The 26,786-nt window shown below is 40.4% G+C and overlaps 2 protein-coding genes across 3 annotated transcripts in view; both read left to right on the forward strand.

Moving 5' to 3' along the window:
- On the forward strand, positions 1–24,981 carry LOC116523856 (zinc finger protein 850-like). 2 transcript variants are annotated; one of them, XR_004257159.1, is made up of 3 exons: positions 1–83; positions 2,129–2,264; positions 7,978–9,153. XR_004257159.1 is itself a non-coding variant. In XM_032238943.1 (3 exons), exons 2-3 carry the CDS (start codon positions 2,688–2,690, stop codon positions 24,463–24,465), a joined length of 2,556 nt encoding a protein of 851 aa, XP_032094834.1. In that variant the 5' UTR covers positions 1–83; positions 2,129–2,687; the 3' UTR covers positions 24,466–24,981. The 2 variants fall into 2 exon arrangements, 1 of the variants encoding a protein (XP_032094834.1); XM_032238943.1 differs by lacking the exon at positions 7,978–9,153 and adding an exon at positions 23,250–24,981 and having other exon boundaries at positions 2,129–4,027.
- The window catches only part of LOC116523830 (zinc finger protein 850-like), a 17,277-nt gene continuing 10,901 nt past the window's right edge, over positions 20,411–26,786 (forward strand). Inside the window, exons 1-2 of the mRNA XM_032238917.1 lie at positions 20,411–20,480; positions 22,527–22,662. The gene's annotated coding sequence lies outside the window, so the exon portion shown is untranslated. The remainder of the gene's footprint in view (positions 20,481–22,526; positions 22,663–26,786) is intronic.

Here is a 26,786-nt window from a genome sequence, read left to right on the forward strand (position 1 = left end):
CTTCTTCCGGATCATTCAAGGAAGGATGTTGATGTGCCGAGTGGCTTTTGTGCTCTTCTCAGGATCGAAACAGCATCTGGAAGGTGAGTTGGGGTCTGGTCGGAGGAGAGGCTGGGAGCAGCTCCGGATGTTTGGTTTCCTCCATGATGTGGAAGCAGAGAGGCTATTAGGCTGAAGCATGTCAGCTGCTGCTCCATGTTCCTTCCCTCCCCAAATTTTGAGTCCACTGGTGCTCCATGCTTTAACACTGGTGGGCGCAATTTTCTGCTGTTGGGAGGATCTTAAAAAGTCTCCTTCAAGTTAAGATTAATTCCTTGGGAACAGCTTCCCTCCAGAAGTTGTGAGTTCTTCGTTACCGAAGGATTTAAAGTAGAGACCGGATAGCAATTAATCAGGAATGATATCAATCATTCCCTGAGCAGGGATTGGACTAGAGACCTCCAAGGTCCCTTCCAGGTCTGTTCTGATTCTGAATACTTTAGTATAGAGAGGAATTCACAGGCGACTCAATGACTGCAAAGTAGCCAGGTCCTGTGGCTGCAAAAGAAGCCCAAATCATCTCCCCTTCATCATTGTGCTTGATGGTTGGTGTGAGATTTTGGTGTTGATTTGTTTTGTTTTCATCAAAATGGCATTGTGCTTTATGGCCAATATCTCCACTCTGGTCTCATCTGTCCAAAGGACTGTGCTCCAGAAGTCTTGTAATTTGTTCAGATGAAACTTTGCAAATCTAAGTGCTTCTTCCATGTCCTTTTTACAGAGAAGATGCTTTCTCCTGGCAACCCTTCCAAAAGGACCATAACTCCTTCAGTCTTTTTCTAATTGAACTGTTGTGAACTTTAACACTTTACATGCTAACTGAGGCCTGTAGAGCCTGAGATGTAATGCTTGGATTTTTTGTAATTTCTCTGAGCATTGCAGGTTGGCAATTGTCTTCTATGTTTTCCACTTATGCATGGGGAACGTAGAATGATTGGAGTTTAAATTGTTTTGTTGCAGAAAATGACAGGCTTTAGACTAATCAGGAAACAGGAAAAGTTTATCTGGCAGCCAGGTTCAGAAAGCTAGCCCATGGCTAGCATTGCAAGTTCTGAACAACCTTCATTATCGAAGCACACGTTCTTCTACATTCTCAAAGGCAGCGTAACACGGGAACACTTAACTTATTTCTTAGTGGTTACCTTGAGGAGAAAGCCTTATAAGGAGATGGGGTCTTACTTCTCCTTTTGTTATGGAGTCCGTGTCATTAACAAACTGTAATTGAACCTTGGACTTTTGACATAGGTTTTGACATAGGGACATCGGCTAGAACATCTTGTGGTTAGGCACTCGCTTCCTGTTCTTTTGCAAGCTCCAACTCTGTCTATGTGGCTTTTAATATAGAAGTAAAGGGGCCCTGAGAGGCTGTCCAGCCTGACCCAGTAGGTTTCACACTTAATGTCCAAATCTCACTTTACGTCCTACTTTAGTTTGGGGAGAGTCTTATAACCCTTCCTAGATGGATGGGCAGCAACAATTGCTTCTCTAAGATGTCTCTACTCTTTGACATTTAATTCACACCTCAATGCTGGAGAACAGGAAACTCCTACAACTTTGGCTTTCATAGATATAGTCACACTTGCTCATGATCATTTGATCAGCAGCACTGGCTGCTACTTTGCCTCTTCATACCTACGGAAGAAGGAAGAGTGTTTTTAGTTTCTCAGTTTTTCACGTCTGTTTTCACTTTGTTTTTGTAAAAGAAAATGATGCCATGGGTGTAAATATCATCTGTTGTTCCTCATTTTCCTATTTTTTAACGGCAAAAGATGATATTATTTTTACTATGTCGTGATACATAAAATCATAGAGCTCAAGGAGGGTGTACTTTCTTCTTCGCATAACTGTATTTGATAATAACCCTTTGCAGGGCTGAGAATTTGTGACTGACCTAGGTCAACAAATGAATATCATGATTGCATAGCTATTTGAACTGAATCTCGGTAGTCAAATGTCAGAAATTAATGTAAGAGATTATTCTAGCATTGTGACATGTTTGCTTTTTCATTGTAATGTATACTTCTTCTTTCACATCTTCTGCAACCCTTTTACAAACAATAAAAGTCATGTTTTCATCTGAATCTTATAGGCAAACATGATGCCGGAAGACCACACTGGACAACTGAGACTAACAAGCAATATTGAAAAGCAAAGCAGATTGAGGCAGAAATGAAAATATTCTCTATTTCCATCAGAAAAACCACAGAATTCTCCTTCCATAGCAGGTGAGAGACGAAAGAAAATAAGAGATTTCGAGTTGGAAAAAGTAGATTATGCAGAACTCAAGGGCACAATACACTAAAAGGTCAAGAGACATAATATTTCCATTCAGAAAGAGGGAAATATCTGGAAGTCAGTGGGGAGGAAAAAGTCAATTGGATAGGCATCTAGGGCAGACAGTAATATAGGTGTTGCCCTGGAAGAAAGAAAGGGCTTAAATCAAAGCACCACTCAACAAGGGATCACATATATTTTTGTTCTTCTCAAGAATATCAGTTGTGGAAAAGCTCCGTAGGTGTGCCTATTATAGAAAAAACAGACTTCAAATTGTAAGTGATTACACAGGGGAGAATCTACTCTGAAGAAAAGCACATAGAAATTATCTGAATGTGGCAAAAGCGTTTCTCCAAACAGATCCATTTTGGCTCATGAAAGAATCCACTCAGAAGAAATGTCCTACAAGTGCTTCCAATTTGGTAAAACCTTTAGCGAAAATGGCAATGATGATACATCTGAAGACTCACAGCAGGGAGAAGCCGTATGACTGTCCAGATTGCGGGAAACATTTCATTGGATATTCCCTGCTCGTGAGACACCTGAGGACCCACACAGGGGAGAAACCCTTTGAATGTACTGTTTGTGGGAAAAGTTTCAGTCAGGATTATAACCGGGTGAAACACCAGAGGACTCATACAGAGGAGAAACCCTTTGAATGTCCTGTTTGTGGGGAAAATTTCAGTAAGAATTCTGTCCTGGTGAAACACCAGAGGACTCACACAGGAGAGAAGCCCTTTGAATGTCCTGTTTGCGGGAAATGCTTCAGTCAGAATTCTGTCCTGGTGAACCACCAGAGGACTCACACAGGAGAGAAACCCTTTGAATGTCCTGTTTGCGGGAAATGTTTCAGTCAGAATTCTAACCTGGTGAACCATCAGAAGACTCACACAGGAGAAAAACCCTTTGAATGTCCTCTTTGTGGGAAAAGTTTCAGTCAGAATTATGACTTAGCGAAACACCAGAGGACTCACACTGGAGAGAAACCCTTTGAATGTTCTGATTGTGGGAAAAGTTTCAATCGGAATTTCACTCTGCTGAATCATCAGAAGACTCACACAGGAGAGAAACCCTTTGAATGTTCTGATTGTGGGAAAGTTTTCAGTCGAAATTCCACTCTGCTGAATCATCAGAGGATTCATACAGGAGAGAAACCCTTTGAATGTTCTGATTGTGGGAAACGTTTTACTCAGAATTACAACCGGATGAACCATCAGAGGACTCATACAAGAGATAAACTCTTTGAATGTTCTGATTGTGGGAAAAGTTTCAATCAGAATTCTGACCTCTTGAACCATCAGCGGACTCACACAGGAGAGAAACCCTTTCAATGTCCTGTTTGCGGGAAATGTTTCAGTCGGAATTCTGTCCTGGTGAACCACCAGAGGACTCACACAGGAGAGAAACCCTTTGAATGTCCTGTTTGTGGGAAAAGTTTCAGTCAGAATTGCACCCTGGTGAACCATCAGTGGACTCACACAGGAGATAAACCCTTTCAATGTTCAGATTGTGGGAAAAGTTTCAGTAGGAATTCCCATCTGCTGAATCATCAAAAGACTCACACAGGAGAGAAACCCTTTGAATGTCCTGTTTGCGGGAAAAGTTTCCGTAACAATTACAGCCTGATGAGCCATCAGAGAACTCACACAGGAGAGAAACCCTTTCACTGTCCTCATTGTGGAAAATGTTTCCGTTACAAATCCAACTTGGTAAGGCATCAGAGAATTCACAGAATTTCCCCTTTGCATGTGTAGTACGTGGGGAAAGTTTCAATGAGAATTCTGACCCTGTGAAACACCAGAGGACTCACACAGGAGAGAAACCCTTTGAATGTCCTGTTTGTGCCAAAAATTTATGTCATAATTCGAACCTGGTGATATACTGGAGAACTCACCGAGGAGACAAATCTGTCTGTGGATGATGCTGGCCTAAATTGTTCCTTTTTGTCCACATGGAGATCCAACTGAGGGAAAAGTTGATGATTTTAGAGAAAGCTTGAATTTCATTTCTCATCTCTCATTAGGAATGTTAGGTGAAAACCTATTTCAGAATTAGACTTGAAGTGGATAGAAAAGGAAATGGACAAGGGCTAACTACCAGTTTCTCGTTACCAGCAGAAAATTTGGGTGATGTTTTTTGTATATTGATTATGGAATCCCCAAATGTGGAGTTTCCGTCTTCTACCATGGTGTCCTCCATATTTTGAGCCCCAGAATACCCTAGCCACCATAGAAGTAGTCATCTAGACACAACTGTAATGGTCCTGCTAGTTACGGCTGCATGTTGCAATAGTTACGTGATATTACTTTGCTTAACTACCTCCCCTCATTCCCTTCTCTCCCTGATGAAGCTGTTAAACAAATGTTCAAGTTGTTAAGCAGAACCATGACTATCTGAGAGTTGTGGGACTCTCTTGGAGGCCTAACCTCCACTACCCCACCTTTTGGTTACCCACCGGCATTTTCCTATTCCCACTGGGTCCCTGCAATTGTTAGGCCTGACTCCCAACCCATCAGGCATAACAACATCCTTCTTCTCCATTCCTTTTGAAGATCTCTGAACCTCATGTTGGTGAAGGAAGGCAAGACACACATTTGTGGGCTTCATGACTTTCGTGGAAGCAGCTGTTATTTTGATTGCGCTTGGGATTCATGCCTGGGTCATGTGGTGGACTTGTGCAAGCAGCTGCCATTTCATCATACATGCCTCTTGTGTCAAAACGGTGACTGCTTCTGAGTCATTGTCACTAGGACAAAGTATTCTATTTTACTACTTTAACACTTTGTGAACTGTTGAGGAATAGTCGGTGCACTGAAAACGGTGGCTGCCTCTGGGTCATTGGATAGAGCCGAGGTGGCGCAGTGGTTAGGATGCAGTACTGCAGGACACTTCAGCTGACTGCTAGTTCAGCAGTTCAGCGGTTCAAATCTCACCGGCTCAGGGTTGACTCAGCCTTCCATCCTTCCGAGGTGGGTAAAATGAGGACCCGGATTGTTGTTGGGGGCAATATGCTGACTCTGTAAACCGCTTAGAGAGGGCTGAAAGCCCTATGAAGCGGTATATAAGTCTAACTGCTATTGCTATTGTCACTAGGACAAAGTATTCTGTTTTACTACTTTAACACTTTGTGAACTGTTGAGGAATAGTCGGTGCACTGAAAACGGTGGCTGCCTCTGGGAAATCTCCAAAAGGGCAGGCCAAGTATCTCCGGGTCGTATGATAAGTGCCACTTGTGCCAGTATTGTGCTGCGTAGTGCTGCCACTGCTGAAAAAAGCCAATGCAGTCCTAGGCTGCATCAACATAAGCTTAGTATCAAGACGAGAAGAAGTGATAGAGTTGCTCTACACTGTGCTGGGGACAGCAGATCTCGAATAGTGTGTCCGGTTCTGGTCACAATGATACAAACAACCACATGTTGCTACGATTCTATGAATTTACAGGCAGTTTAGAAAATAGGTCCACAGCAGCACCATAAAGATGCTTGTGGTAAAGGGACTTTTTTTTTTAAAGGTTATTTTAGTCAAAATATTAATCTACAGTACCTGCTGCAAAAACAGAAATATTTTTTCAAGCTCAAAACAAGAATAGAAAAGACATGTAAAAAAAAAAACATTAAAAAGGACAAAAACAGATTTACTTTTATTATCCCCACTAGACTATTCATAAACATATTGGAGCAACATTAGTTTTCTCCCCTCCTGAAGCAGGCCCAAAATTTCTGAACTTCTGCTTTATTTACAACCCATTCAACGTTCATCTATATACAATATGTAAAGGCAATATAACTAACAGAACATCAAAGCACTTTGTTAACAATCTACTATTCCATTTAATTTGTATAAAGTTTAGAATGTCGTCTTATTTACTGTAAATCACCAGAATCATTGTCTCTGATTTAACCCGGGATGAAATACCTTTGTTTGATTCTTATTAATAAAACTTTTTCTTAAAATTTAAGTTGAGAACAATAAGCCAACAGTTGTGTCTTATTCCCCAAAATCATAAACCTCTTGATTGATCCATTTTCCAAATTATTTTCCAGTTAGATATAGTAGGTCCATTCCTCAGTTTCTTAAGAAAACCCAGTTTATCAAGCATCCAATCTATTAACTCCGCTTCAGCCTTCTCCAAATAAACCTGCAATTTCCAAACCATGGTGAGGTGTCTTAAGAATTGGCTGTGCTCCCTATGGAAGCTTCTTGGGAAGAGCTCAGGCTCACAAAGGGATTCATTTGTGTGCACTCATAATCCCAAAGTCCTCCATCAGCCCCAGAGGAAGGAGACCTTCAAGAGCAGAAATGTTTTTTCTCCCCACGATCCTTCACATCCTTCAAGGTGATCCACCAGCTACAAATCACAACAGTTATTTCCCTCCCTGTGATGCTTCTGGCAAGGGGCATCCACTGCAAATGGCTTTTTTCTCTGGGTGTAATAGAGACAGCCCTCTGTCCGGGAATTATGCAGCAAATTTCCAAATGAAATCAGAATCAGATACTGAGGCAATTTTTTAGTTTTATATATAAATAAATAAACATATCTAACATATTTACAGGAAACAAAATAGGCAGGAACACAGGAACATCCTGAGGTAATTCCAAATAGCATACAGAGCACACAGAAGAAGAAGAAAGCAGGGGAAAATGGGAAACTCCCCCTTTAAATCTACGGCAACCAATCATACTTTTGATTGCTCATGCAGGAGGTAGCACTCAACTGCTCACTTCTTGCCCATTGTCCAATTTAATTGTTCCAGCTACTGAATTGAATATCCTAAGACCCCTCCAATTTATAGCTGGACAGCATTGAAACTAAATTGTTTCACAAGATTTTTGTGTTTTTGTATACTTAATGGTTTTGTCATGAGGTCAGCTAAATTATTTTCTGGTGGACAATAAATTATGTCTATTGCATTTTCTTTCCCTGCTTGTCTGATATTACATTATTTTATAACAATATGCTTTCCTCTCTTTATACTCGCACCTGTTGCCATTTGTACACATGCTGTGTTACTTACTGTGTTATTGGTATGACTACTTTCACTTCAATATCCAAATCCTTTACTAACCGTTCACTTGATGGTTGTAAATGCAATCCTAAAATTCCATGGTATCGTTTTAATTCCTTACCAGTGTTGTTGTGTAGGTTGTTAACGTATAGCAGGTTAAATTGTTGACTGTATGGGTAATATCTGGCCACATTATGTGATAAATACTGCATAACAGGCCAACTGATAAAGCAGGATAAAATGTGAATTAAAATATAAAACTGAGACGTGGCAGAAGGAAGATATAAAGACCTGCTTTTAAGACATGTACAAAAACAGAAAATGTCAAAAGCCCAAAACCACAGAGTTCATTCAGCTAAAGTTCTTACAAAGCCACGTAGTGAGTACCTGTGGCCCAAGACAAAAGGAGAAGTAAGACAGTATCTACTTATAAGGCTTCTTTTCTCAAGATAACCAATAAGAAATGGGTTAAGTGTTTCCGTGTTACGCTGCTTTTGAGAACATATAAGAATATGTGCTGCCATGAGAAGGGTTGTTCAGAGGTTGCATGCTAGCCTTTGACTAGCTTTTCTGAACCTAGCTGCCAATAAACTTCTCCTTGATCCCAAGAAGCCTAAGTCTTGTTATTTTCTGCAACAATTGTGGCGACCTTTGGCAGGACTTAGAGCGATATTTCACTGAGGACGGAACAGACCGACCGGTGTCCAGTCGAGGTTGTCTTGCCCAACCTTAGGGTGCCCACAGAGACTTTCTCTGGAAGAGGTCAGACGACACCCCCTCCCCGTCAGGCATCCGCCGATCCAAGAACCAGACCGGGATCAGGAGAAGTCAATAAATTACACCGGCTGAGAAGAGAAGACGCCTGCAGGCAAGTATTGTGGGAATTGTAGACCTACTCGGTTGAGAGTGGAAGAGGGGACCCGATCACCCCCCTGAGCCCGGGATAGCATCCCTTCCTAACGGAACCGGCGTATCCTAATGAGGCTCTAGAATTGTGTGGTTGGTTAAGCCACTGCAGTTCCTGTTGGTGACCGTGAGTCTCCGGGGCCGCAGGTCAGTGGAAAGTGTCTCAGAAATAGAACATGGGTGGTGAAGGAAGCATTTCTCGAACACCTATTCAAAACATTTTACTCTATACATCTTGATCTTTAAAAATAGGCCAGCGCTTGCTGGGAGGTCTAAAGATATATATAGAAAACTTTGGATCTCTAAAAATATGCAAGCACTTGCTGGGAGATAAAAAAAAATTAGAAAAGAGAAGACACTGAACACCCCAGAACAAAGAAGAAGAAGAAAAAAAAGAGTTATAGGGTGTTTTAGAAAAACCCTGAGATATACTCAGTTACCAGAATGGGTAACAAGCCTCAAGGAGGAAAGAAAAGAAAAAAGAGTCTCAATGAAACATTTAGTTCCTGAGTTGTTTTTACTTGCGTGTTTGTCCTTATTGATGTGTTTAAGTGTTTTTGTTTTGTTCAAAAAAAAAAGAAAGAAAAGAAGAGAGAGAGAGTCTCTGACATCAGTGCCCTCCACCTGTGTTTCTTTGACATGAAATGGTTGACACTGAAGAAGTAGCAGACCCAGGGAGATAAAAGGTTGAATCAGATATTGATTAGAAAGAACAGACGGTCCCATTAGGTGGGGCCAGGAGGAAGAAAACCAAAAAGGTGGACCATAAACCCGGTCCAGGGAGCAGTTGAGATAAAACAAAACTCAAATTGCCCCTAAGGGAATTTTTATTGCCAGGAGTTGAAGGGGAGCTACATAAGGTGTGGATCACAGGTGGGTTCCTACCAGTTCGCGCCAGTTCGGTAGAACCGGTTCATCAAATCTACCAAACCAGTTAGAAGAGGTTCCACCAGTGGACCCGGAAAGCAGGCCACACCTACAGAAGAGGTTTCAAAAAATTTTGAAACCCACCACTGACACACACACAGATACAGACAGACAGACAGACTCACACAGAGAGAGAAAGAGAAAGAAAGGAAGAAAGAAATAAAAAAAGAAAAAAGAAAGAAAAAGTGAGAGATGAAAGAAAAAAAAGGAAAAAGGGACAGAGACAAAAGGAAGGAGAGAGAGAGAGAGAGAAAACACATGGCCGGCAAGCCACTCCCACAAAGGAGGCCACATGGCCAGCAAGCCACTCCCACAAAGGAGACCACACCCACAGAGTAGGTTGGAAAAAATTTTGAAACCCACCACTGGTGTGGATATATGCTCCATTCTCAATGGCCGATTTATATAATTGGAAAAATCAAAATCCTGTTTATAGAGAAAATCCAGATGAAATGCATGTCTTTTTTGCATCCATTTTTCTGAACTCACCAGTCTACTCCGGCACACATACAGAATCTGATGGAAATTTTATTAACCCCAGAGAAAAGAAGGCTGGTGAAGGGAATCATGAATAAGCCTTTTCAGAAGGATCATGCAAAAGATCCAGACTGGACATGGTTACTGGAGGAACCAGACTGGGAACCTTAGTCCATTCAGCCGCAAACTATTAGACCTTAGTTTTGTTAGGACTCAAACAAAAAGTTAAGAACTTAGGGAAGGTCTATCAAATTCAACAGAAAAAGGATGAAAATCCAGGGGAATTCTTAAAATGCATTTATCAAACCTTTAGGCAATATGCCACATTAGATCCTGAGGTTGAAGAAAATACGAGAATGGTCAATATGATCTTCATTGGTCACTCTGCAGATGACATTAGGGTAAAAATTACAGAAGACAAAAAGGGGGCCCAGGAAAGGCATCTCTGAACTTGTGGAATGAGCATACAAAGCGTGTATTAATTGGGCTCAAATTTCAGAGAAGAAGGAACTTTTTTTAAAGTTTTTTTTTATTTTAATTAAACAAAAACACAAAAAAAAGAATCATCCTTCATTATATCTTGTAGAAAGCGTGTTGATTGATTACAGATAAATTTTGTGCATTTTTTCCACAGTCATTACTTATAGTTCAAATTAGATTATACACTTTAAATAAAAAATCTTTGTATATCTTACTATCAATGTACTACAATTCTCATTTGGCTACAATTATTTGAACATGCTTTTACCTCAAATCATTCATACTTAAAGACACAACCACATAATGGCATTCATTAGCTATTTCAAAAATCCTCGAACAACATTACACCTTAATGACATATTCTAAGTAAAAGTCAATAAAATTACTAAACCTTTCCCCCCCTTTTCCCCCCAACTCGCTGTTTAGAGTTTTTATCTAAGTTGCTTTTGCCAATACCAGTGCATGTATATATTATTAAACAATATCCATTAACATTTCCTTGTTATTATAATTGGCTAAAAATCATTTACTATTTATATCCCACCTCCTCTCGTCAAACCCAAAAAACCTTACACCTTTATGACAAGATCTAAATAAAAGTTTGTTAATAAAATTTATAGGTCTTTTTCCCAGATCGCAATTTGCAATTTATATCCAATTTTTTTTACTAGTTTGCCAGTACATGTATATATCATTAAACTGTATCCATTATATTTCATTATTGTTATAGTTAATTATTTGTTGACAAATAAACATTTAATAACAATCTGAAACAATCTAAGAATTACTAAATTCCTACTTATTGATCACCAAACTTAACTAATTTTTTATTATCAACTTTCATTGTCAACCTGTATCTTTCCAGTAACAAAACAGTCTTATCTCTCTTACCAATTGTGGTGTCGGTCTTCTTTTTATCTCCTTTATAAGGTTTTTATAGACTTCTCTCCACACTTAGTTGCTTGAAGGATCTCTCAGGTAATCTTGTTGCCCTCCAGCTGTTTTTAAAATTAGCTTGTCTTTGGTTGTCAATCATGCTTCTGAAAAAATTACTCTTCTTAAATCCATCATTACCCTTTTTTTTTCTTCTGTATCTTGGAAACTGGGGTAGAGCTCCAGTTCGTCGAATTCCCTTTTCCCTTTTCCTTTCTTTCCACTTTCACCCACATTTACTCCATTAATAAGTTCATCTATTGTCTTGTCTTTATCTTCTATATCTTCATTCTCCCCTTTAATTTTCAGGGCTCCAACCCCTTCATCTTTTGCTGTGAGGAACACTAGTTTTTCCAACTTCTCAATTCTCCCATATCCTTCCAATTGATTTTGAATTCCAGCCAAGATATTTTGGAATTTTAAGGTTTCTTCATCTGAATATTGATCTATTGATCCAAAGAAGGAAGGGGAAAAAAACTAATAGCCACTGCCACTCTAGCCTTCCAGGCCTCTTTTATTTTTTTATTTTAGGTTGACTTAAACACAAGTTCTTTTGTGCTCTTCAAAGGAGAAGGGTTCTGGGTTTTTTTCCCTTTCTCCCCCCTGCCAAAATAGTTCTCAAAAGCACCTGCGAAAACAATTTGTGCCCTTGGCTCTTTACCAGTTTCTGTAAACAAATTGCAAACCCTGAAGCTACAAAGTCAGTAAGATCAAAAAGGAAAAGAGAATAGATACGTTGTTTTAAAAAGTCCAGCCTCTGACCGAGTGGCAGTGTTGCTGCTTTTCACTTTCTAATATTTATCTCTAGCTTATAGGAAACAAAGTTCTTTAAAGAAATTTAATAACAAATAATAGGAAGAATTGTTAAAATAAAAAGGAAGTTTTTAATCCAGAAGTCAAATATAAAGTAACAAAAAGCAGAAGAAGAAAAAATTAATCCGTTCACTTTAAGAGGAGAAATGAGAAATGTTGCAAGCACTTCAATCCACAAAGTATAGTTACAAATTTAAAAAAAAACCTTTCCAAAGCAATCCAATATAAGTTAATTTTGCTGCTTAATTCTTTTGCTTAAGGATCTAATATGGCTTTTAAAAAAAGTTTCTTTGGGCAGTCTTTCTCAAAATAGAAAAAATACCTCACCAGATGGACTCACTTTCTCTTTTCCCTTCCTTCCTTCCAGAGCCGTCCCGACTTCATCAGCCTGGGGCTGCCTGTTTAACGCTGGCTTGAAGAGCTTCCCTTGGGTCAATCAGGGACTTTGTGGTGTCCCTGAGACCAGTAAGGCTTCGTCTTCCTGATCAGCGTCTCTGTGGGATGGTTTAGGTCCAAATGGATCATCCAGCGGCAAAAGTATCAACGGCAGTCTCGGAGTGTCGAGGCTGCACTTTGTAACGTCGCGACGTTGGCTCCTCCTTCAGAAGAAGGAACTTTAAAGGGCAAGAAGAAATGTACTTTTTCTTGCCAAGGCTCTTAGACAGGAAAAGCAGGAGGCCAGGACTTGCCGGAAGAATGTACGAGGAGGAGTCAGTAGTTAGAATCCCACCCCCAGTCAGAGGAAGAGCCCTCCAGTTAGCAAAAAGAAAGATGGTTAATGTCTACAGACAGAAAACATGCATTTAGAGTTTTACATGCTCGTGGAGCTATTTGGAAAGAAAATACTCACTGATTTTGTCACACGATACATGCTGGCAAAAGGCACATATGCCATTGTTAATCAGATTGCTCCAGCCTGTCTCTGTCATGCACAAAACAGGCATTTGAGATTTTAAAGTAAGCATTGCCTCAAGCTTATGTTAAGGGACTTCCCAACCGTGAGAAATCTTTCTTGACTCAAGAAAAGGGAAGTGGCAACACCCCACAGCTTAGCAAAGGGGGGGGGTCACATTGCCTTAAAATCCTTGCCGCAACTGCTCTTCTGATTAAGGAAACTAATAAATTGACTTGTGTGCAGCCAATTACTATATTTACTAGTCATGCAATTCGTGGAGCATTAGAAACAAAGAGCAACTAGCGTGCTTGTCCGGGGGAATTAAAGATCTCATATGGGGGATCTGCACAATCTCCAATCTGGATGCTCGGATCCAGCAGAAAAGGGAAGTTGGCAGCAGCCCATGGCTTATCTCTCCAAGCTGGATGGTCGGATCCAGCAGAAAAGGGAAGAGCAGCTGACAGATAAGCAAAGCTGTCAGCAACCTGAGATGATCAGAGCCACCCTGACATGACAGCTTATGCAGCATTGGAAATGCGAAAGGGACTGAGCCCCAGATATTCTAAAGCAGAGGAACTCCAGGCAACTGTAGATTTGAAGGGACTAGAATCCTACTCAAGGACAAAGTGTGTCTTGAAACTCACCTTGGATGGGTGAATGCATTGCCGCTGGCACTTTGGTCTGTGCTTGCACTTCATGAAAGGGAATTAGGTTATCTCCTTTTGAAATGATGTTTGGGAGACCCCCAGTTATAAGTGCTAACTTGAAAAATAACGTAGGGTACGTAGGTCAAATAGGGACCTTGTGGGTGAATCAAATGGGAGAATTAAATAAACAAATACAAGAAATCCAGCAATACTGTGTGTCCATTAGTCCACCATTTCTGAGCACTTCTAGTCATAAAATTCAGGTGGGAAACAGAGTTTGGGTAAAACCCTGGAAAGGAAAGAACTTGAAACCCAGGTGGAAGAGCCCATACACTGTGGCCGTGTGTTCTCCACCTGCAGTAAGAGTGTTGGAATCCAAGTTTTGGATTCACTGGACACGAGTTAAGCCAGCTGCTGAGGAGTATTGGAAGGTAGACCAGGACGAGGCCCAACCTCTAGTGGTAGGCTTGAAGAAGCGCCCCCTATAAATGTCCTACAGGCAACAGGCAAGCTACTTACGGGGCAGAAGAGGCCTTACTGGGAGTCACCCCTGGAAGATGATTCCTCTATATATGGCCGAAGATTTAGAGGAGGAAGACAACGTTCCATTTATTAGATATAAGATGTATTAGAAAGTCTGAGCACCTGTCAGGGTATGGAAAGTCAAGTACTCATAGCCATAACTGCATTATCTGTTGCTTTAGTGAGTGTGCTTGCCCTGATTGTGATTTGCTGCAGTGGATATTCTCTTTATTGGGGTTACCCCCATCCCAGAAAGACAGGTGCTGTGCCTAAAAACATTGTGACAGTGGACAGTGTGAATCTTCTGATGACACTTATGTTTGAGGAACCCCCGTGGGAGTGGGTTCTCTGTAGCATAGTAGGAGTTTTGGGATTGTGGGCAATATATTTAGCAAATAAGACTTGGCTTTGTGGATCGCCCAAAACTGATATTGCCCTTCCTCAAATTATATATAACCCCCGCTTTCTCCCTGACGTGGTGATTCTGTAGGTTAAAAGAATTGCGTTTGGAGAGGTTCTGCATAAGGGACAGTTTTGAGTTTTTGTGGCTTTGGCTGTTATTGGCAAAGGGCCTGCTAAGTGATAACATCCTGAATAGTAGTTCCCAATGTTGTGAGAATGCCAAGTAACGCCCCCTTGCCCTTGAGGGAAGATCCGAGGATGTTGAGAATCCCAAAGAACAGGGCAGAATCAGGTCACAGGGTGTGGAACAGGTCCGCTCCAGCATCTGACAATCCCTGTAAGAAATGGGGTGGAACATAGGGGGAGCGGGCCCCTGCAACAATTGAGAATAGCAATAGCAGTTAGACTTATATACCGCTTCATAGGGCTTTCAGCCCTCTCTAAGCGGTTTACAGAGTCAGCATATCGCCCCCCCCCCCAGTCTGGGTCCTCATTTTACCCACCTCGGAAGGATGGAAGGCTGAGTCAACTCTGAGCCGGTGAGATTTGAACCACCGAACTGCAGATAACAGTCAGCTGAAGTGGCTGCAGTATAGCACTCTAACCACTGAACCATCTCGGCTCTTTAGCAAAGAGAAAGGGGAACTATATGTTAAGAATAGTGGAGTTGGGTCAAAGCCTAATTAATCAGACTGACCCTGCCCTAGGTCAAAAATGCTGGTTGTGTTGATCTGCTGGCCCTTCATCTTACCATGCTGTTCCAGTTGAGCCAGATCTTTGGGAAAAGACCAAGGCCATAATAGTCCTTGAAAAGGGTGGTAGATGGAGAACCAAAGAGGCAGAAGTCCAGCTGCAAGGTGACTTGTACAATGTACCTAAAAGGCTGGGGATGAGCGATCTCCCCATTGTTGGCCTCATAGCCGTGGGTGCGGAAATCATAGAGTCACCCTCCTTGTGCATCAAATGTTATCAGGAACCTGGCATTCCTGTGGGGTCACTGTCAGAAGAACAGTGCCTATCTGAAATGTACCTTGCCCCTAGGAAGACACTCGTGGACATAAGATTAACCTGCAGCATATCTCCATCTGCTCACAACCTCTTCCAACAGAAGGTAACTTTCTCGCTCCTCACCCCTCGTTTTTAACCACTGGGAGAGGAATTTCACTACTGGAAGATGCCCAAGGCCATTTCAGCCACCCTGATTCCCCTTTTGGCTCTCGATTCAATCCACCACAGGATTTCGTGTTCATTTTCCCCCTGGAAACACCAGTTCCCACTATCTCTTGAAGGTCCAGTCGTCAGGGATAAGCAAGGGAGCCCTAACCAAGAAGCTCCATTACAGCCCTGGCTGATATGTTCCTGGCAGGAACCTTACAGGTATGGACTAATGAAAGGAACCTCCGAGCCCATGCCTTTGCCATGAACATAGGTGTGTGTGTAGGACAAAATGGAGTCTTCTTCTTATGTGAGAAAAATGTGTATCTATGCTTACCTTCCAACTGGACTGGAACATGTACCCTGATACACCTGTTCCCCAAAATGGGTGTGGTAAGCAGAGAACTGGCTCTCCCTAATGGGACATTTTCAAAAAAGGGTGCCGCTCTTATTCCCACTGTTAGCGATCCTGGGAATAGGGATAGCAGTTGGAACAGGTGTGGGTGGAATATCACACTCCATCACACAGTTTAGGTAGCTGTCAGAGGAATTCCAAGAAAGCCGAAACCAACTTGCTGGCACCTTGGTTGAGGTCCAAGATCAAATAGACTCCTTGGCAGCAGTGGTTTTACAAAACCAGTGTGCCATAGATATCTTAACTGCTGAGAAAAGTGGGCTGTGTGTATTCATGGGAGAAGACTGCTGTTTCTACATGAACAAATCAGGCGTGGTCAGGGAAATAGCCAAACAGATGTTATTTGTGCTATTATGTGGTGTGGCCGGCCAGGCCTTTATCCTTTGCGTAATACCCCTACTCAAGCAACTAGTTATGAGGTCAGTAAAGGAAATACATGTTGAAAAGGAATTAGTTTTGATGGAAAGCCTTATTGACGGTAGGATTGCCCCACATCCCTATGATGAGGATGAGAGATACAGGCACATATGATCATCTTGCACCCTGGAGAAAGTGCCTTCAGAGAATAACCCCTAAGAATTATTCCATATGTATTACTTGTCTTTTTCCTTTTTCGCTGTCATACACCTGTATTTGATCATGTTATGCCAAAGATTGTATGCTTGGGTTGCTGATTAAAAACTCTGTAATAGGCTAGACTCAATTGTAGCTAAAAATAGTGTCTAGAAGGGGGGGGGGGATAAAGCAGGATAAAATGTGAATTACTGAGACATGGCAGAAGGAAGATATAAAGACCTGCTTTTAAGACATGTACAAAACCAGGAAATGTCAAAAGTTCAAAACCACAGAGTTCAGCTAAAGTTCTTACAGAGCCACGTAGTGAGTACCTGTGGCCCAAGACAAAAGGAGAAGTAAGAGAGTATCTACTTATAAGACTTCTTTTCTCAAGATAACCAATAAGAAATAAGTGTTTCCGTGTTGCGCTGCTTTTGAGAACGTATAAGAATACGTTCTTCCGAGGAGACAGGACGTAGCAACGACACGATGTGTGATCTCGAAGCTCTGAGATCGCAGTCGATACTTTTGCCGCTGGATGGTCCTTTTGGACCTAAACCATCCCAAAAAGACGGTGACAGAGAAAAGTATGTCTTGCTGATCTCAGGGACATCGCAAAGTCCTGATTGATCCAAGTAAATCTCTTCTTGCCAGTGACAGAAGCGCAGCCAAAAGCTGCTGAAGTTGGGACAGCTCCGCAATGGGAGGAAAGTGGAAAGAGAAAGTGTGTCCATTTAGTGAGGAAATTTTATTGTTATAAAAGAGACTGCCCCCAAAAAATCAAAGCCAAATTAAACTTGCAAAGAAAAGAAAACTAAGTGGCGAAATTAATCTATATTGGACAGTGTTATCCTTTTTTTAATGGACGGAAGTTATGATGATAATTATATATATATATGTGTGTGTGTGTGTGTGTGTGTTTATTTGTGATGATAAATAAATAAAGGATGCAATACAGCACAGGTTCCAATCCCAGTAAGGGTGTGGCTAGCTGATGAGAGCTAAATAGCTTGAAATAGATCTATACTAGTCTCCCTTTATTTATTTATCAGCACAAATAAAAACACAAATATAACAAAAGGCAACAGTAAAAATATTGGGTTTCTGTCGTGATGGACTCTTGTGACGAGCCGATTGACAGATGTTGGAAGCAGTTAGCTTCCTCCCATAATTGGGGCTTACCAGGGGTTGTGACACTAATATATATATATATATATATATATATATATATATATATATATATATATATATTTGATTTAAAACATATAAATTGATATGAATTGTAGGTGATGACTGTGGAAGGGATGCACGAAAGCTCTTTGTAACCAATTGACACTCTCTTTATAATTTGTAATGGAAGATATTTTTGTGGTGTTTGTTGCGTTTTGTCTGTTAGTGTTTATTCAAAAATTAAAAATTATGAGAAGGATTGTTCAGAAGTTGCATGCTAGCCTTTGACTAGCTTTTCTGAACCTGGCTGCCAATAAACTTCTCCTTGATCCCTACACATCTAAGTCTTGTTTTTTTCCTGCAACACTATGACTGCCTGATACAGTTCCGGATTACAAATTGTTCTATGTTTGATGGTTTGAAAACATGGTAATATGGGAGATTGCACACTTCAACTTTTGATATATTTTAAACAATTGTTCTATTTTCTTCTTTTGATTTAGAATATATCCTTCTTCTTGTAATTTTAAAATTTCTACTCCAAATACGATGAATTATTGCAGGAACTGGATATGCCCAGTCTAACACAGAGAAGGACTAGGGATGCCATCATAGCATCCTTTCAATATCTGAGGGGCTGACACAGAAAAAAGGCGGTGGATTTATTGTCCAATGCGCCTGTGACAGCAGGGCAAGAAGTAACAGAGGTTAAAGGACATGAGTTATTGTTGGGACGGCATGCTTTTTTATGGTATAAAAGATACTAAAACGCAGGGTTATTTCAGAAGACATTATTTAAGGAAAGCTTTGTTATTGAATTGGGAGAAGATTAGAAAAACAATTACTTAAAAATACCAGTCTGGCTATCAACTATTGAAGCTTTTTCATATCAAATAATATACAAGAAGGAAGAAACGGTTAGAAATGGTGAAATTTTGCATGCAGAAGGTGAACTCAAATCTATGCAAGAGCTGAAACAGGAAAGAATAGAAATGAATTGGTTTTCATATGTGCAAATACAATCTAGATATGACAAAGACTGAAAAATGGAAGGTTTTTATGGTTAAAAAAACTGAATTAGATGAAATTTTGACAGGTACTGATGAAAAAGTAATTAAAAAACTATATGGACATTTACTAGAGGTTAGGTTAAAAGAAGAACAAATTTAAAAACCTATGATAGCTTGGGGGGGGATTTTGGACATGGGATTGAACTAGAGAAATGGGAGAGATTGTGGTTCCAAAATTATAAAATGACAATGTCAACAGCTTATAAGGAAAATTTGTATAAGATGTTTTACAGGTGGCACCTACCCCCAATGAGAATAGCAAGAATGTCCAAAAAACAAATTGGAAAAATGTTGGAAATGTCATCAGACGCCGGGATCATACTACCACATGTGGTGGACTTGCACAGAAGCTAAAAGGTATTGGACTAAAATCCACATGTGGTAGGGAAAAAGGACACAGAAACGCATAGACTTTAAACCAGAGACTCTTTTATTGGGTATTATACCACATATATACAATAAAGACTTGAAATATTTGATTGTAAATATTTTAACGGCATCCAGAATTGTATTTGCAAAAAAAATGGAAAAATGAGAAAATACCTATGCAGGAGGAAGTTATTCGAAAAACAATGGAATGTGCTGAAATGAGTAAATTGACATTTGAAATCAGAGAACAAGAGGATGAACAATTTTATAAGATTTGGGACTTGTTTTATCAATGATACAATTGCCATAATCTTGAATTGTAATAATAGAATGTGACAGGAGACATTATAAAGACATATTGCTTTTATATAGATTTTATAGATTTATAACAATGTAATGGAATATTGGTATATATATGAATTGAATATATAGATTCTATAGATTTATGACAAAGTAATGGAATTTTGGTATATATATGAATTGAATATTTAGAATATCTTGTTTAAAATGAAAAAACAATAATTGTAGTTGATTATATGAGACGATACCATTAAGATATGTTACTATTTAATAGATTTACAATGATGTGACAGATAACATATATAAGAATTTAATCCTTAGAATACATGTTTAAAAGGAAGAATTATAAGTCAATTGAATATATGATTTACAATGATCAATGTACTAACGTATATTGGGCTGAAAACTACTGATTCTATATGCAGCTGAAAACGGTGATGCACAAATGTTTGTGACCAAACAACATGCTAAATAGATATGTAACTGATGATATTTTAATGTATATTTTTGTTTGTTTTAAAATAAAATAAAAACTTTAAAAAAAAGAAGTAACAGAGGGAGACTTATCAAAAAGGTATCCAACCTAGAATCAAGGAGACATTTCAGTGAGAATCAGTGGAAATTCTTTGCCTCTAGAAGTTGAGGGTGCTCCATCACTGGGGTTTTTAAAGAGGTTTTTAAAGAGGGAATAGTAAGAGGGTCCCCTGCTTGGAGAGTTGATCTCTTCCAACTCTATGTAATTGTGTAAGACTTCATAAACATTTAGGGCTCAGCCCATAGCTAACTTTCACAAGCTATTTAGCATCACATTTCATATGGCTTAGTTGCAAAAGTAGGTTGCTAGAAGTCGAAAAAGACTTGAGAGCATTTAATCAGTGAAAACGCCTTACAAACACGTTAGAGATAGAACAAGCGTGTTCTTATGCCCCCTATTGGGAAATGGCAGTCATTTATCGGTGACTTTAATAGGCATATGTGATTGAGCTTCAAGGAGTTAAAACCATCGAGTTTAGCGTTGCTAGAAAGGATGGGAGGAGAGGAACTTCTTCCGGATCATTCAAGGAAGGATGTTGATGTGCCGAGTGGCTTTTGTCCTCTTCTCAGGATCGGAACAGCATCTGGAAGGTGAGTTGGGGTCTGGTCGGAGGAGAGGCTGGGAGCAGCTCCGGCTGTTTGGTTTCCTCCATGATGTGGAAGCAGAGAGGCTATTAGGCTGAAGCATGTCAGCTGCTGCTCCATGTTCCTTCCCTCCCCAAATTTTGAGTCCACTGGTGCTCCATGCTTTAACACTGGTGGGCGCAATTTTCTGCTGTTGGGAGGATCTTAAAAAGTCTCCTTCAAGTTAAGATTAATTCCTTGGGAACAGCTTCTCTCCAGAAGTTGTGAGTTCTTCGTTACTGAAGGATTTAAAGTAGAGACGGGATAGCAATTAATCAGGAATGATATCAATCATTCCCTGAGCAGGGATTGGACTAGAGACCTCCAAGGTCCCTTCCAGGTCTGTTCTGATTCTGAATACTTTAGTATAGAGAGGAATTCACAGGCGACTCAATGACTGCAAAGTAGCCAGGTCCTGTGGCTGCAAAAGAAGCCCAAATCATCTCCCCTTCATCATTGTGCTTGATGGTTGGTGTGAGATTTTGGTGTTGATTTGTTTTGTTTTCATCAAAATGGCATTGTGCTTTATGGCCAATATCTCCACTCTGGTCTCATCTGTCCAAAGGACTGTGCTCCAGAAGTCTTGTAATTTGTTCAGATGAAACTTTGCAAATCTAAGTGCTTCTTCCATGTCCTTTTTACAGAGAAGATGCTTTCTCCTGGCAACCCTTCCAAAAGGACCATAACTCCTTCAGTCTTTTTCTAATTGAACTGTCGTGAACTTTAACACTTTACATGCTAACTGAGGCCTGTAGAGCCTGAGATGTAATGCTTGGATTTTTTGTAATTTCTCTGAGCATTGCAGGTTGGCAATTGTCTTCTATGTTTTCCACTTATGCATGGGGAACGTAGAATGATTGGAGTTTAAATTGTTTTGTTGCAGAAAATGATAGGCTTTAGACTAATCAGGAAACAGGAAAAGTTTATCTGGCAGCCAGGTTCAGAAAGCTAGCCCATGGCTAGCATTGCAAGTTCTGAACAACCTTCATTATCGAAGCACACGTTCTTCTACATTCTCAAAGGCAGCGTAACACAGGAACACTTAACTTATTTCTTAGTGGTTACCTTGAGGAGAAAGCCTTATAAGGAGATGGGGTCTTACTTCTCCTTTTGTTATGGAGTCCGTGTCATTAACAAACTGTAATTGAACCTTGGACTTTTGACATAGGTTTTGACATAGGGACATCGGCTAGAACATCTTGTGGTTAGGCACTCGCTTCCTGTTCTTTTGCAAGCTCCAACTCTGTCTATGTGGCTTTTAATATAGAAGTAAAGGGGCCCTGAGAGGCTGTCCAGCCTGACCCAGTAGGTTCCACACTTAATGTCCAAATCTCACTTTACGTCCTACTTTAGTTTGGGGAGAGTCTTATAACCCTTCCTAGATGGATGGGCAGCAACAATTGCTTCTCTAAGAGGTCTCTACTCTTTGGCATTTAATTCACACCTCAATGCTGGAGAACAGGAAACTCCTACAACTTTGGCTTTCATAGATATAGTCACACTTGCTGATGATCATTTGATCAGCAGCACTGGCTGCTACTTTGCCTCTTCATACCTACGGAAGAAGGAAGAGTGTTTTTAGTTTCTCAGTTTTTCACGTCTGTTTTGGCTTTGTTTTTGTAAAAGAAAATGATGCCATGGGTGTAATATATCATCTGTTGTTCCTCATTTTCCTATTTTTTAACGGCTAAAGGTGATATTATTTTTACTATGTCGTGATACATAAAATCATAGAGCTCAAGAAGGGTGCACTTTCTTCTTCGCATAACTGTATTTGATAATAACCCTTTGCAGGGCTGAGAATTTGTGACTGACCTAGGTCAACAAATGAATATCATTTTTGCATAGCTATTTGAACTGAAACTCGGTAGTCAAATGTCAGAAATTAATGTAAGAGATTATTCTAGCATTGTGACATGTTTGCTTTTTCATTGTAATGTATACTTCTTCTTTCACATCTTCTGCAACCCTTTTACAAACAATAAAAGTCACGTTTTCATCTGAATCTTATAGGCAAACATGATGCCGGAAGACCACACTGGACAACTGAGACTAACAAGCAATATTGAAAAGCAAAGCAGATTGAGGCAGAAATGAAAATATTCTCTATTTCCATCAGAAAAACCACAGAATTCTCCTTCCATAGCAGGTGAGAGACGAAAGAAAATAAGAGATTTCGAGTTGGAAAAAGTAGATTATGCAGAACTCAAGGGCACAATACACTAAAAGGTCAAGAGACATAATATTTCCATTCAGAAAAAGGGAAATATCTGGAAGTCAGTGGGGAGGAAAAAGTCAATTGGATGGGCATCTAGGGCAGACAGTAATATAGGTGTTGCCCTGGAAGAAAGAAAGGGCTTAAATCAAAGCACCACTCAACAAGGGATCACATATATTTTTGTTCTTCTCAAGAATATCAGTTGTGGAAAAGCTCCGTAGGTGTACCTATTATGGAAAAAACAGACTTCAAATTGTAAGTGATTACACAGGGGAGAATCTACTCTGAAGAAAAGCACATAGAAATTATCTGAATGTGGCAAAAGCGTTTCTCCAAACAGATCCATTTTGGCTCACGAAAGAATCCACACAGAAGAAATGTCCTACAAGTGCTTCCAATTTGGTAAAACCTTTAGCGAAAATGGCAATGATGATACATCTGAAGACTCACAGCAGGGAGAAGCCGTATGAGTGTCCAGATTGCGGGAAACATTTCATTGGATATTCCCTGCTCGTGAGACACCTGAGGACCCACACAGGGGAGAAACCCTTTGAATGTACTGTTTGTGGGAAAAGTTTCAGTCAGGATTATAACCGGGTGAAACACCAGAGGACTCATACAGAGGAGAAACCCTTTGAATGTCCTGTTTGTGGGGAAGGTTTCAGTAAGAATTCTGTACTGGTGAAACACCAGAGGACTCACACAGGAGCGAAACCCTTTGAATGTCCTGTTTGCGGGAAATGTTTCAGTCAGAATTCTGTCCTGGTGAAACACCAGAGGACTCACACAGGAGAGAAACCCTTTGAATGTCCTGTTTGCGGGAAATGTTTCAGTCAGAATTCTAACCGGGTGAACCATCAGAAGACTCACACAGGAGAAAAACCCTTTGAATGTCCTCTTTGTGGGAAAAGTTTCAGTCAGAATTATGACTTGGTGAAACACCAGAGGACTCACACTGGAGAGAAACCCTTTGAATGTCCTGTTTGTAGGAAACGTTTCAGTCAGAATTCTCACCTGGCAAAACACCAGAGGACTCACACAGGAGAAAAACCCTTTGAATGTCCTCTTTGTGGGAAACGTTTCAGTCAGAATTCTGACCTTGCGAAACACCAGAGGACTCACACAGGAGAGAAACCCTTTGAATGTTCTGATTGTGGGAAACGTTTTAGTCAGAATTCCAACCGGATGAACCATCAGAGGACTCATACAAGAGATAAACTCTTTGAATGTTCTGATTGTGGGAAAAGTTTCAATCAGAATTCTGACCTCTTGAACCATCAGCGGACTCACACAGGAGAGAAACCTTTTCAATGTTCTGTTTGCGGGAAAAGTTTCAGTCGGAATTCCAGTCTGCTGAATCATCAGATGACTCACACAGGAGAGAAACCCTTTGAATGTCCTGTTTGCGGGAAAAGTTTCAGTCAGAATTGCAGCCTGATGAACCATCAGTGGACTCACACAGGAGAGAAACCCTTTGAATGTTCAGATTGTGGGAAAAGATTCAGTCGGAATTCCAATCTGCTGAATCATCAGAAGACTCACACAGGAGAGAAACCCTTTGAATGTCCCGTTTGTGGGAAAAGTTTCAGTAACAATTACGGCCTGATTAACCATCAGAGAACTCACACAGGAGAGAAACCCTTTCACTGTCCTCATTGTGGAAAATGTTTCAGTTACATTTCCAACTTGGTAAGACATCAGAGAATTCACAGAATTTCCCCTTTGCATGTGTAGTACGTGGGGAAAGTTTCAATGAGAATTCTGACCCTGTGAAACACCAGAGGTCTCACACAGGAGAGAAACCCTTTGAATGTCCTGTTTGTGCCAAAAATTTATATCATAATTTGAACCCGGTGATATACTGGAGATCTCACAGAGGAGACAAATCTGTCTGTGGATGATGCTGGCCTAAATTGTTCCTTTTTGTCCACATGGAGATCCAACTGAGGGAAAAGTTGATGATTTTAGAGAAGGCTTGAATTTCATTTCTCATCTCATTAGGAATGTTAGGTGAAAACCTATTTCAGAATTAGACTTGAAGTGGATAGAAAAGGAAATGGACAAGGGCTAACTACCAGTTTCTCATTATCAACAGCAAATTTGGATGATGTTTTTTGTATATTGAGGCCTAAGCTCCACTACCCCACCTTTTGGGTACCCACCAGCATTTTCCTATTCCCACTGGGTCCCTGCAATTGTTAGGCCTGACTCCCAACCCATCAGGCATAACAACATCCTTCTTCTCCATACCTTTTGAAGATCTCTGAACCTCATGTTGGTGAAGGAAGGCAAGACACACGTTTGTGGGCTTCATGACTTTCGTGGAAGCAGCTGTTATTTTGATTGCGCTTGGGATTCATGCCTGGGTCATGTGGTGGACTTGTGGAAGCAGCTGCCATTTCATCATACTTGCCTCTTGTGTCAAAACGGTGACTGCTTCTGAGTCATTGTCACTAGGACAAAGTATTCTGTTTTACTACTTTAACATTTTGTGAACTGTTGAGGAATAGTCAGTGCACTGAAAACGGTGGCTGCCTCTGGGTCATTGGATAGAGCGAGGTGGCGCAGTGGGTAGAGTGCAGTCCTGCAGGACACTTCAGCTGACTGCTAGTTCAGCGGTTCAAATCTCACCGGCTCAGGGTTGACTCAGCCTTCCATCCTTCCGAGGTGTGTAAAATGAGGACCCGGATTGTTGTTGGGGGCAATATGCTGACTCTGTAAACCGCTTAGAGAGGACTGAAAGCCCTATGAAGCGGTATATAAGTCTAACTGCTATTGCTATTGCTATTGTCACTAGGACAAAGTATTCTGTTTTACTACTTTAACACTTTGTGAACTGTTGAGGAATAGTCGGTGCACTGAAAACGGTGGCTGCCTCTGGGAAATCTCCAAAAGGGCAGGCCAAGTATCCCCGGGTTGTATGATAAGTGCGACTTGTGCCAGTATTGTGCTGTGTAGTGCTGCCACTGCTGAAAAAAGCCAATGCAGTCCTAGGCTGCATCAACATAAGCTTAGTGTCAAGACGAGGAGAAGTGATAGAGTTGCTCTACACTGTGCTGGGAACAGCAGATCTCAAATAGTGTGTCCGGTTCTGGTCACAATGATACAAACAACCACATGTTGCTACGATTCTATGAATTTACAGGCAGTTTAGAAAATAGGTCCATAGCAGCACCATAAAGATGCTTGTCGTAAAGGGACTTTTTTTTTAAAAAAAAAAGGTTATTTTAGTCAAAATATTAATATACAGTACAAACTGCAAAAACAGAAATATTTTTTTCAAACCCAAATCAACGATAAAAAAGACATATAAAAGGAAAAAAATACATTAAAAAAATACATCATTTACTTTTATTATCCCCCCACTAGACTATTCATAAACACATTGGAGCAATATTAGTTTCCTCCCCTCCTGAAGCAGGCCCAAAACTTCTGAACTTCTACTTTATTTACAACCAATTTGAGGTTCATCTATATACAATATGTAAAGGCAATGTAACTAACAGATGAACCAACAACGAAGTTAAACATAAAAGCACTTTGTTAACAATCTACTATTCCATTTAATTTTTATAAAGTTTAGAATGGCTTCTTATTTACTATAAATCACCAGAATCATTGTCTCTGATTTAACCGGGATGAAATATCTTTGTTTGATTCTTATTGATAAAACTTTTTCTTAAAATTTAAGTTGAGAACAATAAGCTAACAAATTGTTTTCCAGTTAGATATAGTAGGTCCTTTCTTCAGTTTCTTAAGAAAGCCCAGTTTATCACGCATCGAGTCTATTAACTCCAAATTTGTAGGAGCCACTTCTGCTTCAGCCTTCTCCAAATAAACCTGCAGTTTCCAAACCATGGTGAGGTGTCTTAAGAATTGGCTGTGCTCCCTATGGAAGCTTCTTGGGAAGAGCTCAGGCTCACAAAGGGATTCATTTGTGTGCACTCATAATCCCAAAGTCCTCCATCGGCCCCAGAGGAAGGGGACCTTCAAGAGCAGAAATGTTTTTTCTCCCCACGTTCCTTCACATCCTTCAGGGTGATCCACCAGTTACA

This window comes from Thamnophis elegans, chromosome 2 (assembly GCF_009769535.1).
Source record: "Thamnophis elegans isolate rThaEle1 chromosome 2, rThaEle1.pri, whole genome shotgun sequence".
Classification (NCBI taxonomy): Eukaryota; Metazoa; Chordata; class Lepidosauria; order Squamata; family Colubridae; genus Thamnophis; species Thamnophis elegans.